At 41.2% G+C, this 13,589-nt stretch overlaps 1 protein-coding gene across 7 annotated transcripts in view; it reads right to left on the bottom strand.

Moving 5' to 3' along the window:
- Positions 1-13,589, bottom strand: part of usp33 (ubiquitin specific peptidase 33) — a 126,549-nt gene that overhangs the window by 16,667 nt on the left and 96,293 nt on the right. For all 7 annotated transcript variants that reach the window (XM_059983797.1, XM_059983795.1, XM_059983794.1 and 4 more), the window contains one exon: positions 1,134-1,303. In XM_059983797.1, the coding sequence (XP_059839780.1) occupies positions 1,134-1,303 (170 nt within the window). The remainder of the gene's footprint in view (positions 1-1,133; positions 1,304-13,589) is intronic.

Raw genomic sequence — 13,589 nt, 5'->3', positions numbered from 1 at the left:
ATTTAGTTTGATAATTCCTTTTTTTTTATTCTCACAGAGACAAAAGTGATTTTTTTTTTGTTTTACATGCCATCCAGACAGATAATTTCAAAACATAAGGATATTGAGGTAGTACAAGGGAAAAACAACAACAGAATGCAGAATATAGTGTTACAATTACAGAGGAAGTGCAATGCAGAGGCCACAACGAGATGGATTGTGAGATCAAGGGTTCACCTTTATCATACAATTGTTCTGTTCTAGAATCTAGAAATGTGGGATAGAAGCTGAGTTGAACCTGTTCGTACATGTTCTTAATATTTTAATTCACTTGCCCAGTAGGAGTGGGGAGTATACAGAATCAAAATCCGGTTTAATATCACTGACGCATGTTGAGAAATTTGTTGTTTTGTGCCAAAGTACAGTACAATTTATAAGGTACTTAAATTACTATAAAGAATACATATTAAACTAAATAAATAATGAAAAAAAGAAAGCAAAAGAGTGGGATAGAGCTCATGATCCTTTCAGAAATCTGATGGCAGAGGAGCAGAGACTGCTCCTAAAATGTTGAGTGTGGGTCTTCAGGTTCCTGTACCTCTTCCTTGATGGCAGCAATGAGAAGAGGGCATGTCCTTTGTGATAGAGGTCCTTAATGATGGATGTCAACTTTCTGCAGCAACCCCGTTTGAAGATGTCCTCGACGTTGGGAGAAAGAATGACCAGGGTGGGAGGACTCCTTGATTATATTCCAAGTCCATGGAGAGGAGGCTGGCTTATTAATTCATTTTTTATTTAGTGATACAACGCAGAGTAGGCCACTGCTCCAGCAACCCAACAAATCTGATTAACTCTATTGATTTTTTGCCAGGGGGACAATTCCATGGGGAGTGGGGGTGGGAACTCCTGCTACCCTGGGCAACCAAGTTCAGCATCACTAGTGAGTAAACTATGATCTTACAATTCTTACTGGATAGGCTTGGGATCAGAATCCTTCCTTTGGCCTAGAAGGAATGAGGTTAATTTTAAATGGAGGAGCTACCTAGATCCTCAATGGCTCACGAAAATGGAAGATATGATCTGTGAGCAGCCAAAGGGTTAAAGGGATGGGTTAATAATTTAGAAGTTATAATTCACTTTGAACATTGCCTTACCTCCATGAATGCAAAGGAATTCATTGTTGCTAATGGGCCCTGGCTCAGCAAAAGTCTTGAATTTGTTCAGCCACTGACGTGATATATAGAATTGAAGCAGACTAGGCTCCATCATATTCAGTAAGTTGGTCACTCTTTGCCTTTCTTTTTGCATCTCTTCGCTGCTTTTCCTGCCAGGAAGAAACACAAGGCAACATTATATGAAAATCTCAACAGTCGGATCTCTTGATGTTCCCATCAACATCAATTTTGCCCTTTGTTGTGTAATAATCTATATTACTACTCATAAAATCTGTTAGATTAGACTGTACAATTGTTACTTTCTTTGCAGTTTATCTTTCTTATTCTTGCTCGTATTTTCATAAAACTACCGATGTACTGTATATGCAATTGTTCCGTGTTTTTCCTGGTAGTTACAGTTCTTTGTATTATTTTGGAAGCTTTTCTTCAAAGTTCAAAATAAATTTATTATCAAAGTGTGTGTGTGTGTATATAGATACACACACACCAAGATTCATTTTCTTTTGTGCATTTACAGTAACTACAATGAAAATAGAATCAACAAAAGGCCGACAACCAATGTGCAGAAAACAACAAACTGCAAATACAAAAAGAAAAATATATTTTTATTTTAATTTTATTTTTATTGAGATACAGCAGGAGTAAACCCTTCAGGCCTTCAAGCCCGTCTACCCAGCAATCCCCCAGTTGTTTTAATGCTAGTCTGATCATGGGACAATTTATAATGACTAATCAACCTACAAACTTGCACGTCTTTGGACTGTGGGAGGAAACCGGAGCACACGGGGGAAATCCACACAGTCATGGGGAGAACATACAACCCCTTACAGGCAGCGGCCAAAACTGAACCTGGATTGCCTGCACTGTAAAACATTGTGCTAACCACTATGCTATCGTGCTACCCCACAATAAATAAATAGGCAATAAATATTGAGAACATGAGATGAAGAGTCCTTGAAAGGGAGTCCATAGTTTATGGGAATAGTTCAGTGATGGGGTGAGTGAAGTTCTCCACCCTAGTTCAAGAGTCTGATGGTTGAGGGGTAATAATTGTTCCTGAACCTGGTGGCATGGGTCCTGACACTCCTGTATCTTCTTCCTGATGGTTGCAGTGAGAACGTGGTCTGGATGGTAGGGGGCCTCGATGTTGGATGCTGCTTTCCTGAAACAGTGTTTCAGGTAGATGTGCTCAATGTTGGGGAGGGCTTTACCAGTGATGGACTGGGCATATCCACCACTTATTGTAGGATTTTCCGTTAAAGAATATTGGTGTTTCCATAGCAAACATGAGGAAGTCTGTAGATGCTGGAAATTCAAGCAACACACACAAAATGCTGGTGGAATGCAGAAGGCCAGGCAGCATCTATAGGAGAAGCACTGTCGATGTTTCGGAAGTTGTCAGGACGAAGGGTCTCGGCCCGAAACGTCGGCAGTGCTTCTCCTGTAGATGCTGCCTGGCCTGCTGTGCTCCACCAGCATTATTGGTGTTTCCAAATTAGGCCATGATGAAACTACTCAATATACTCTCCATCACACATCTATAGAGGTTTGTCAAAGTTTTAGATGACATGCTGAATCTTCGCAAACTTCTAAGAAAGCAGAGGCACAGCCTCGAATTGGGTATTGCATTATTTGAATTGGGGATATCTGATTGGTTAACTCTTGTGTACAAATTTGAATGGAATGCCTGTTATCAGCAATCTGGTACAAGAGGCCAGAGCATTTGAACTTAGTCTCTTTCCTTTGTTCTCCTGCCACATTGTCACTTTCTCCTTCACTGATGAAGTCCTGATATAGAGTCTTGGCTCAAAACGTTGATTGTGCTCTTTTTCCATAGGTGCTGCCAGGCCTGCTGAGTTCCTCCAGCATTTTGTGTGTGTTGCTCTCTCTTGTTAGTCTCCTTTCCAAATTCATTTGCCTTCTTAGCATTTAATGAACAATCATGAGCAACAAGTGGTATGCTTTGTCCTTGACTTCTGAAAGAACCTTGAATGTAAAACATCAGAATCCAACACAACATGAGAAAAGAATTATAATCAGATTTAACATCACTGACATATGTTGTGATATTTGTTGTTTTGCAGCAGCATTATGGTGCAAGACAAAAACACCATAAATTATAATCAGAAATATATATTAAAAAGTCAAATTAAATAATTGGTTCAAAAAAAGAGCAAAAATAGTGAGGCAGTGTTCATGGGTTAGTTCATTGTCTGTTCAAAAATTTGATGGTGAGGAGCAGAGGCTGTTCCTAAAACATTTGAGTGCAGGTGCTCAGGCTCCTGTACCTCTTCTCTGATGGTAGCAATGAGAACAGGGCATGTTCTGTCCAGAGTAATGGGGTCCTTAATGATGGATGCACCTTTTTGAGGCATTTCCCTTTGAAGAAAAATCAAAATTTATGTTCATTCTTAATTCATTATTTCAAATTGATCTAAGGTGAAAGATCAATAGCAGGTAGCTTCATATGATACATCTCTCACCACAAAGCTTATTTTCGAATCTTCCATCATTACGTCCACTTAAACTGTAATTCCAATTTCAGTCCTTTGGACCTTGCTCAATAGGACATCCCCATCAAAGATTAAAGATAAACATTTAAAGATTAGCTTGATTTTTCACATCGAATCATCAAGACATGCAGTGAAATGCGTCGTTTGCATCAACTACAACACGGTCTGAATATGCTCGGGGCAGCTCACAAATGTCACCATGCTTCCTGCACCAACATAGCATCCCACAAATCACTAACCCTAAATGATACAACTGGAGGAAACTGGTGCACCTGGAGAAAACCCTTGTCATTACGGGTTTAATAATATAAGAGCTTTCAGAATGATAATATTGAAAAACAGAAACACTAAAACAAGTAGGTGCCCTACAATTGCTCTGCATTCAAGAGATCATGAGGAACCTTTCACATTAGCATTACCTTCCTAACTCCACATCCTTTGAATCTCTTAACAGAATCATTTACATGCCAAATAACTCAACTATGTAACTCAACAGAACTAATCTGAATACAACTGGTTTGGTATTTTATATTCTAAAACAAGAGAAAATCTGCAGACGCTGGAAATCCAAGCAACACACACAAAATTCTGGAAAAACTTTCTTGGCCAGGCAGCGTCATTGGAAAAAAGGATAGTGGACATTTCGGGTCAAGATCCTTTGGCAGGACTGGAGAAAAAAAGATGAGGAGTAGATTTAAAAGGTGGTGGAGGGGAGAGGGAAGAAAACACAAGGTGATAGGGAAACTGATAGGGGGAGGGATAAAGTATAGAGCTGGGACGTTGACTGGTGAAAAGGATATAGGGCTGGAGTTTGATAGGAGAGGACAGAAGGCCATAGGTGCTGCCTGGCCTGCTGAGCTTCTCCAGCAATTTGTAAGAATTAATGAAAGACTTCCCCCAACAGTAACCAAAATGCCAAAAGACAACAAGCTGTGCATATATAAAAAGCAATTATAATAAATAAATAAATAAGCAATAAATATCAAGAACATGAGCTGAATAATCATTAAAAGTGAGTCTATAGAATGAGAAAACAGTTCAGTGATGAGGTGAGTGAAGCTGAGAGAAGTTATCTGCATGTGCTGCAGGTTTTATGTTGATGACAATTGTGCAGAGATTTCTTCGAACAAGTACTTCCAGGGGGTATTGGGAACAGTGATCTCATCCAGCACAGCTCGATGGATACAATTAAATATTCCTACTTCAGCCTGATACAGCAGAGAATCACAACTGCTTCCAAGGTCTGTACAGTTAATAATGATGTCTTAATGTGATTGAATAAACTATCACTGTTTAAAACCAATGGAAACAATGCTAATAGTGGCCGTACTTCTTGCCAGATTCCTCGTAGGAAGTGTGGCTACAGGTCAGGGATACAGGTGCATTTAAGGAAATAGTTTGCAATATTGCTGGCAAACGTACAGTCTCTAGTAAATAAAATCAAAAATCTCAGAGCCAGGGTGCTGTATAAGAGGGACATTAGGACCGCATGCTTCCTTTGTTTCTTGGAATCCTGGTAACCCATTCCATACCAGACACAGTGATTCAGATTGACGGGTTCACTATACACCATCAGGATAGGACTGTTGAGTCTCTCTAAAGCAGGAGTGGAGGTGTATTCCTCGTGACCAACTCCTCTTGGTGCACAAACGTATCAGTAACATCCCAATTCTGCTCACAAGACCTGGAATATCTCGCAATTAAGTGCTGTCTATTTTATCTGCTACGGGAGATTTCCGTGATCATTTTGGCAGCAGTATACATTCCACCTCAAGGCAATGTCAAACAGGCTCTAGATGATCTGAGCAATGTAATCAACATGCACAAAACAGCACACCCTAATGCCTTCACCATCATTTTGGGGGATTTTAAACAGGCCAACCTGAAAAAGTTACTAAATAATTACCATCAACAAATCACTTATAATACCAGAGGAAACAACACACTGTTACACCACCATCAAGCATGCCGACCGTGCTATTCCACACCCTCACTCCAGAAAGTCGGATCACATGGTTGTACTTCTTCTCCCTGAGTATAGGCAGAGACTGAAAACTGCCACACCAGTAGAGAAGACCAAGAAGGTTTGGACAAGGGAAGCACAGGAGCGCCTACAGCACTGCTTTGAATTGGTGGACTGGACTATATTCAGAGAATCATCTTCAAATCTGGATGAATATGCTGCAGTTGTTAGCAACTTCATTAAAACCTGTGTGGATGAGTGCGTGCCTACGAAAACTTGCTGTACATTCCCAAACCAAAAGCCGTGGATGAACCAGGAGGTGCGTCATCTGCTGAGGGCTAGATCTGTGGCATTTAAGTCTGGTGACCCAGGTCTATACAAGAAAACCAGAAATGACTTATGGAAGGCTATTTCACGAATGAAGAGACAATTCCAAGTGAGGCTGGAGGCAACATCGAACGCACATCAACTCTGGCAGGATTTGCAAGACATTACTTCCTACAGAGTGAAACCCAACAACATGAATGGCAGCAATGCTTCACTACCAGATGAGCACAACACCTTCAATGCCCGCTTTGAAAGGGAGAATATAATTACAGTGTGAAGATCCTTGCTGCACCCAGTGAGCCTGTGATCTCTGTCTCAGAGGCTGTCTCTAAGGAGGGTGAACCCTTGCAAGGGTCCAAAGGAGTACCTGGTAAGGCTTTGAAAACTTGTGCCAACCAACTGGTGGGAGTATTCAAGGACATTTTCAACCTCTCATTGCTATGGTTGGAAGTTCTCACCTGCTTCAAAAAGGCAACAATTATACCAGTGCCTAAGAATAGTGTTAGCTGCCTTAATGACTATCGCCTAGTAGTGCTCACTTCTACAGTGATGAAATGTTTTGAGAGGTTGATCATGGCTAGAATGAACTACTGCCTCAGGACCCTGGGCCCACTGCAATTTGCCTATCACTACGATAAGTCTACAGCAGATGTAACCTCAATGGATCTTTACAAGGCCTTAGATCACCTGGTCAATACAAACACCCATGCCAGGATGCTGTTCGTTGACTATAGCTCAGTGTTTAACATCATCATTCCCACAGTCCTGATAAAAAAAAACACGACAGAACTTGGGCCTCTGTAGCTCTCTCTGCAATTGGATCCTAGATTTTCTAACCAGAAATCTGTGTGGATTGGTGATAATATCTCCTCCTCACTGACTATCAACACTGGCGCACCTCAGGGATGTGTGCTTAGACCACCATTCTACTCCCTCTATGTGGCTAGATATAGCTCCAATACCATTTATAAATCTGCTGATGATACAAATATTGTTGGAAGAACATCAGATGGAGATGAGAGGGTGTACAGGAGTGAGATATACCAGCTAGTTGAGTGGTGTCACAGCAACAACCTTACACTCGATGTCAGTAAGATAAAAGAGCTGATTGTGGACCAGGAAGGGTAAGATAAGGGAACACAAACCAATCCTCACAAGTGGAGACAGTGAGCAATTTCAAGTTTCTGTGTGTTAAGATCTCTGAGGATCTAAGCTGGTCCCAAAATATCAATGCAGCTATGAAGAAAGCAAGACAGTAGCGATATTTCATTCGGAGTTTGAAGAGGTTTGGTTTGTCAAGTCAACTAAAACACAAACTTCTATAGATGTACTGTGGACAGCATTCTGACAGACTGCATCACTGTCTGGAATGGGAAGAGGGTCTACTGCACAGGTCCAAAAGAAGTTACAGAAAGTTGTAAAATTAGTCAACTCCATCTTGGGTACTAGCCTCCGTAGTATACAAGACATCGCATTGCCTGTGGAAAGCGACCAGTGAGTGTGTGGGCCAGTGAAGGACTGGAGATTTGACTCGAGAGGCTTCGACGAGAAGAGGCTGAGGACGAGCTTCATTCCAAGTGAGGTAAGGCTGGGTAAGTTCCTTTCAAAGGAGAAAGTTTCAAAAGTTGAGGCAAGTATTGGGTAGGTCAAGGCAGCTGAGATCAGCCCCATGGTTTGTTCATCCTGCAGCATGTGGGAAATCAGGGATACTTCCAGTGTCCCTGATGACTATGTGTGCAGGAAGTGTGTCCAACTGCAGCTTCTGGCAGACCACATTGAGCGTCTGGAGCTGCGATTTCACTCATACTGGAGCATCCACGATGCTGAGAAAGTCGTGAATAGCATGTTCAGTGAGTTGGCCACACCGCAGGTAAAGGCTACACAGGCAGAAAGGGAAGGGGTGGCCACGAGACAGCGTAGCAGTAGGCAGGTAGTGCAGGAGTCCCCTGGGGTCATCTCTCTCCTAAACAGATATACTGTTTTGGATACTGTTGGGGGAGATGTCTCATCAGGGGAAGGCAGCAGCAGCTGAGTTCATTGCACCATGGGTGGCTCTGCGGCACAGGAGGGAAGGAAAAGGAGTGGGAGAGCTGTAGTGATAGGGGATTCGATTGTAAGGGGAATAGATAGGCGTTTCTGCGGCCACAAACGAGACTCCAGGATGGTATGTTGCCTCCCTGGTGCAAGGGTCAAGGATGTCTCTGAGTGGCTGGAGGACATTCTGGAATGGGAGGGTGAACAGCCAGTGGTCGTGGTGCACATAGGTACCAACGATATAGGTAAAAAATGGGATGAGGTCCTACAAGGTGAATTTAGGGAGTTAGGAGATAAGCTAAAAAGTAGGACCACAAAGGTAATAATCTCTGGATTACTACCAGTGCCACGTGCTAGTCAGAGTAGAAATAGGAGGATATTTCAGATGAATATGTGGCTTGTAAAATGGTGCATGGGGGAAGGATTCAAATTTCTGGGGCATTGGAACCAGTTCTGGGGGAGGTGAGATGGGTATAAACAGGATGGTCTGCACCTGGGCTGGACTGGAACCAATGTCCTAGGGGGAACGTTTGCTACTGCTGTTCAGGAGGCTTTAAGCTAATGTGGCAGGGGGATGGGAACAAGTGCAGAGAGACAGAGGGGTGTAAAATGAGGGTAGAAGTAAAAAGTAGTAAGGTGAAAAGTAAAAGTGGCAGGCAGGCAAATCCAGGGCAAAAAGCAAAAAGAGCCACTTTTCAACATAATTGTATAAGGGCTAAGAGTGTTGTAAAAACAAGCCTGAAGGCTTTGTGTGTCAATGCGAAGAGCATTCGTAACAAGGTGGATGAATAGAACGTGCAGATAGTTATTAATGAATATGATATAGTTGGGGTCACAGAGACATGGCTCCAGGGTGACCAAGGATGGGAGCTCAACATCCAGGGATATTCAATATTCAGGAGGGATAGACAGGAAAGAAAAGGAGGTGGGGTAGCATTGCTGGTTAGAGAGGAGATTAATGCAATAGAAAGGAAGGACATTAGCCTGGAGGATATGGAATCAATATGGGTAGAGCTGCGTAACACTAAGGGGCAGAAAACGCTGGTGGGAGTTGTGTACCGGCCACCTAACAGTAGTAGTGAGGTTGGGGATGGCATTAAACAGGAAATTAGAAATGTGTGCAAAAAAGGGACAGTAGTTATAATGGGTGACTTCAATCTACATATAGATTGGGTGAACCAAATTGGTAAGGGTGCTGAGGAAGAGGATTTCTTGGAATGTATGCGGGATGGTTTTCTGAACCAACATGTTGAGGAACCAATTAGAAAGCAGGCCATTCTAGATTGGGTATTGAGCAATGAGGAAGGGTTAGTTAGCAATCTTGTCGCGCAAGGCCCCTTGGGTAAGAGTGACCATAATATGGTGGAATTCTTCATTAAGATGGAGAGTGACATAGTTAATTCAGAAAAAAAGGTTCTGATCTTAAAGAAGGGTAACTTTGAAGGTATGAGACGTGAATTAGCTAAGATAGACTGGCAAATGATACTTAAAGGGTTGACGGATATGTAATGGCAAGCATTTAAAGATCGCATGGATGAACTACAACAATTGTTCATCCCAGTTTGGTAAAAGAATAAACCAGGGAAGGTAGTGCACCCATGGCTGACAAGGGAAATTAGGGATAGTATCAAGTCCAAAGAAGAAACAGATAAATTAGCCAAAAAAAAGCGGCACACCTGAGGACTGGGAGAAATTCAGACCAGCAGAGGAGGACAAAGGGCTTTATTAGGAAAGGGAAAAAAGATTATGAGAGAAAGCTGGCAGGGAACATAAAAACTGACTGTAAAAGCTTTTATAGATACGTGAAAAGAAAAAAATTGGTCAAGACAAACATAGGTCCTTTACAGTCAGAAACAGGCGAATTGATCATAGGGAACAAAGACATGGCAGACCAATTGAATAACTACTTTGGTTCTGTCTTCACCAAGGAGGACATAAATAATCTTCTGGAAATAGTAAGGGACCGAGGGTCTAGTGAGATGGAGGAACTGAGGGAAATACATGTTGGTAGGGAAGTGGTGTTAGGTAAATTGAAGGGATTAAAGGCAGATAAATCCCCAGGGCCAGATGGTCTGCATCCCAGAGTGCTTAAGGAAGTAGCCCAAGAAATAGTGGATGCATTAGTGATAATTTTTCAAAACTCCTTAGATTCTGGATTAGTTCCTGAGGATTGGAGGGTGGCTAATGTAACCCCACTTTTTAAAAAAGGAGGGAGAGCGAAACCAGGGAATTATAGACTGGTTAGTCTGATATCGGTGGTGGGGAAAATGCTAGAGTCGGTTATCAAAGATGTGATAACAGCACATTTGGAAAGAGGTGAAATCATCGAACAAAGTCAGCATAGATTTGTGAAAGGAAAATCATGTCTGACGAATCTTATAGAATTTTTTAAAGATGTAACTAGTAGAGTGGATAGGGGAGAGCCAGTGGATGTGGTATACTTAGATTTTCAAAAGGCTTTTGACAAGGTCCCACATAGGAGATTAGTGTGCAAACTTAAAGCACACGGTATTGGGGGTATGGTATTGATGTGGATAGAGAATTGGTTGGCAGACAAGAAGCAAAGAGTGGGAGTAAATGGGATATTTTCAGAAAGGCAGGCAGTGACTAGTGGGGTACCGCAAGGCTCAATGCTGGGACCCCTGTTGTGTCCAATATATATTAATGATTTAGACGAGGGAATTCAATGCAGCATCTCCAAGTTTGCGGATGACACGAAGCTGGGAGGCGATATTAGCTGTGAGGAGGATGCTAAGAGGATGCAGGGTGACTTGGATAGGTTAGGTGAGTGGGCAAATTCATGACAGATGCAATTTAATGTGAATAAATGTGAGGTTATCCACTTTGGTTGCAAGAACAGGAAAACAGATCATTATCTGAACGGTGGCCGATTAGGAAAAGGGGAGATGCAACGAGACCTGGGTGTCTTTGTACACCAGTCATTGAAGGTGGGCATGCAGGTACAGCATACGGTGAAAAAGGCAAATGGTATGTTGGCATTCATAGCAAAAGGATTTGAGTACAGGAGCAGGGAGGTTCTATTGCAGTTGTACAAGGCCTTGGTGAGACCGCACTGAGAATATTGTATGCAGTTTTGGTCCCCTAATCTGAGGAAAGACATTCTTGCCATCGAGGGAGTACAGAGAAGGTTCACCAGATTGATTCCTGGATGGCAGGACTTTCATATGAAGAAAGACTGCATTGACTAGGCTTATACTCACTGGAATTTAGAAGATTGAGGGGGGATCTTATTGAAACATATAAAATTCTAAAGGGATTGGACAGGCTAGATGCAGGAAGATTGTTTCCGATGTTGGGGAAGTCCAGAACGAGGGGTCACAGTTTAAGGATAAAGGGGAAACCTTTTACGACCAAGATGAGGTAAAACTTCTTCACACAGAGAGTGGTGAATCTGTGGAATTCTCTCCCACAGGAAACAGTTGGGGCCGGTTCATTGGCTATATTTAAGAGGAAGTTAGATATGGCCCTTGTGGTTAAAGGGATCGGGGGTATGGAGAAAAAGCAGGTACAGGGTTCTGAGTTGGATGATCAGCCATGATCACACTGAATGGCGGTGCAGGCTCGAAGGGCCGAATGGCCTACTCCTGCACCTATTTTCTATGTTTCTATCTTCAAGGAGAGGTGGCTCAGAAAGATGACGTCCATTATTAAGGACCTCCATTCCCCAGGTCAAGCTCTCTTCCCATTGTTACCATCAGGAAGGAGGTACGGAAGCCCAAAGGCAGCACTCAGCGATTCGGGAACAGCTTCTTCCCCTCTGCCATTCGATTCCTAAATGGACAATGAACCCATGAACACTACCTCACTTTTTAAAATGTATATTATTTCTGTTTTTGCACCATTTTAGGCTATTCAACATACATGTGTATACTTACTATAATTGAGTTGCCTCTTTTTCTATATTATCATATATTGCATTGAACTGCTGCTGCTAAGTTAACAAATTTCACGACACATGCTGGTGATAATAAACCTGATTTTCATTGAAATTTAAAATGTGTTGGGATAGACTATTTCTTGTTTGCTGATGTCAATACTCAGTACCTTGCGTACCTGCTTAACATCGGTCAGGAGCACGGAGAACTCTTAGTAAGGAGAATGGACAGTCGGGGAATAAGTGTGCAGCAACACTTCCAAGCACCAGAAAGAATTTATCATGAAACGCAGACCACCACCTTTTGCCTTCTCTGAGCCTGGTCCATCTTGTGTATTATGAAGCCCTTCGGTCTGATTACTGAATCCAGCATGACCAGAGTTAGCCATGTCTCCATGAAACAGACAATGCAGCAATTCCTCATTCATGATCATGAAAGCGCTAGTTTGTTAAGATGATCACAAGACAAAGGAGCAGAAGTAGGCCATTTGGCCCATCGAGTCTACTCTGCCACTCCACCATGAGCTAAACTATTCTCCCATCTAATCCTAATTTCTGGCTTTTTCCCCATATCCCTTGATACCCTGACTAATTAGATACCTATCAATCTCCTCCTTGAACACCCTCTTTTTCTTTTCTTTTTCTTTTTCAATCTTTTTATTGTTTCATATAAATATAAAGAAAAACATAACATAATAATGAATAGGTTATGAATACAATAGACTTAAGATTACATTAATAATAGGATAATGATATCCTATTAAACATCAACAACAAAAAAGTACATTAATCAATCAAGTCTATATAATTATACATAAAAAAACAAAACTAATCATCAAAAGAAAAAGAAAAAAAAAATTAGAAATGTGTGAAAGAAAAAATATATATGAAACAAACACTAAACTAAAACTAACATGAGCAATAATAACAGTTTATAAGTATATGATAGTGTCAAAGAACTCCGGAACTCCATACCTGAACAAGAATAAACAAAGAGAAGGTCTGGGAAAGGCCAAATTAATTCATATGAAAATGTCGGATGAACGGTCCCCAAGTTTCTTCAATTTTAATTGACGAGTCAAAAATAGTGCTCCTAATTTTTTCCAAACTCAGATAAGAAATAGTTTGAAAAAGCCACTGAGACGTGGTAGGAGGGTTTACTTCTTTCCAATTTTGTAATATAGACCTTCTGGCCATTAATGTTACAAAAGCAATCATTCGTCTGATTGAAGGAGAAAACTGATTACCATCCTCATTTGGTATACCAAAGATTGCAGTAATAAAGTTAGGTTGTAAATCGATGTTCCAAATTGAGGAAATGGTAACGAATATGTCCTTCCAATAGTTATGTAAAGTAGGACATGACCAAAACATATGGGTCAGTGAAGCCACTTCTGAATGACATCTATCACATTGAGGGTTAATAATATGAGAATAAAATCGAGCAAGTTTATCTTTAGACATATAAGCTCTATGTGCAATTTTAAATTGTATTAAAGCATGTTTAGCACATATAGAAGAAGAATTAACCATTTGTAAAATTTTTTCCCATTTATCTGTTGGTATATTGTATCGAAGTTCTTTTTCCCATTGTTGTTTAATTCTATCAGACATCTCTGGTTGTATCTTCATAATCATGTTGTAAATAAAAGCAACTAATCCCTTCTGACAAGGATTTAAGGTAAAAATCAAATCTGAGAAAT

Source organism: Hypanus sabinus, chromosome 11 (genome assembly GCF_030144855.1).
Source record: "Hypanus sabinus isolate sHypSab1 chromosome 11, sHypSab1.hap1, whole genome shotgun sequence".
Taxonomy (NCBI): domain Eukaryota; kingdom Metazoa; phylum Chordata; class Chondrichthyes; order Myliobatiformes; family Dasyatidae; genus Hypanus; species Hypanus sabinus.
Note: the sequence above shows the minus strand (reverse complement) of the source record. Positions and strands in the feature narration are given on the sequence as shown.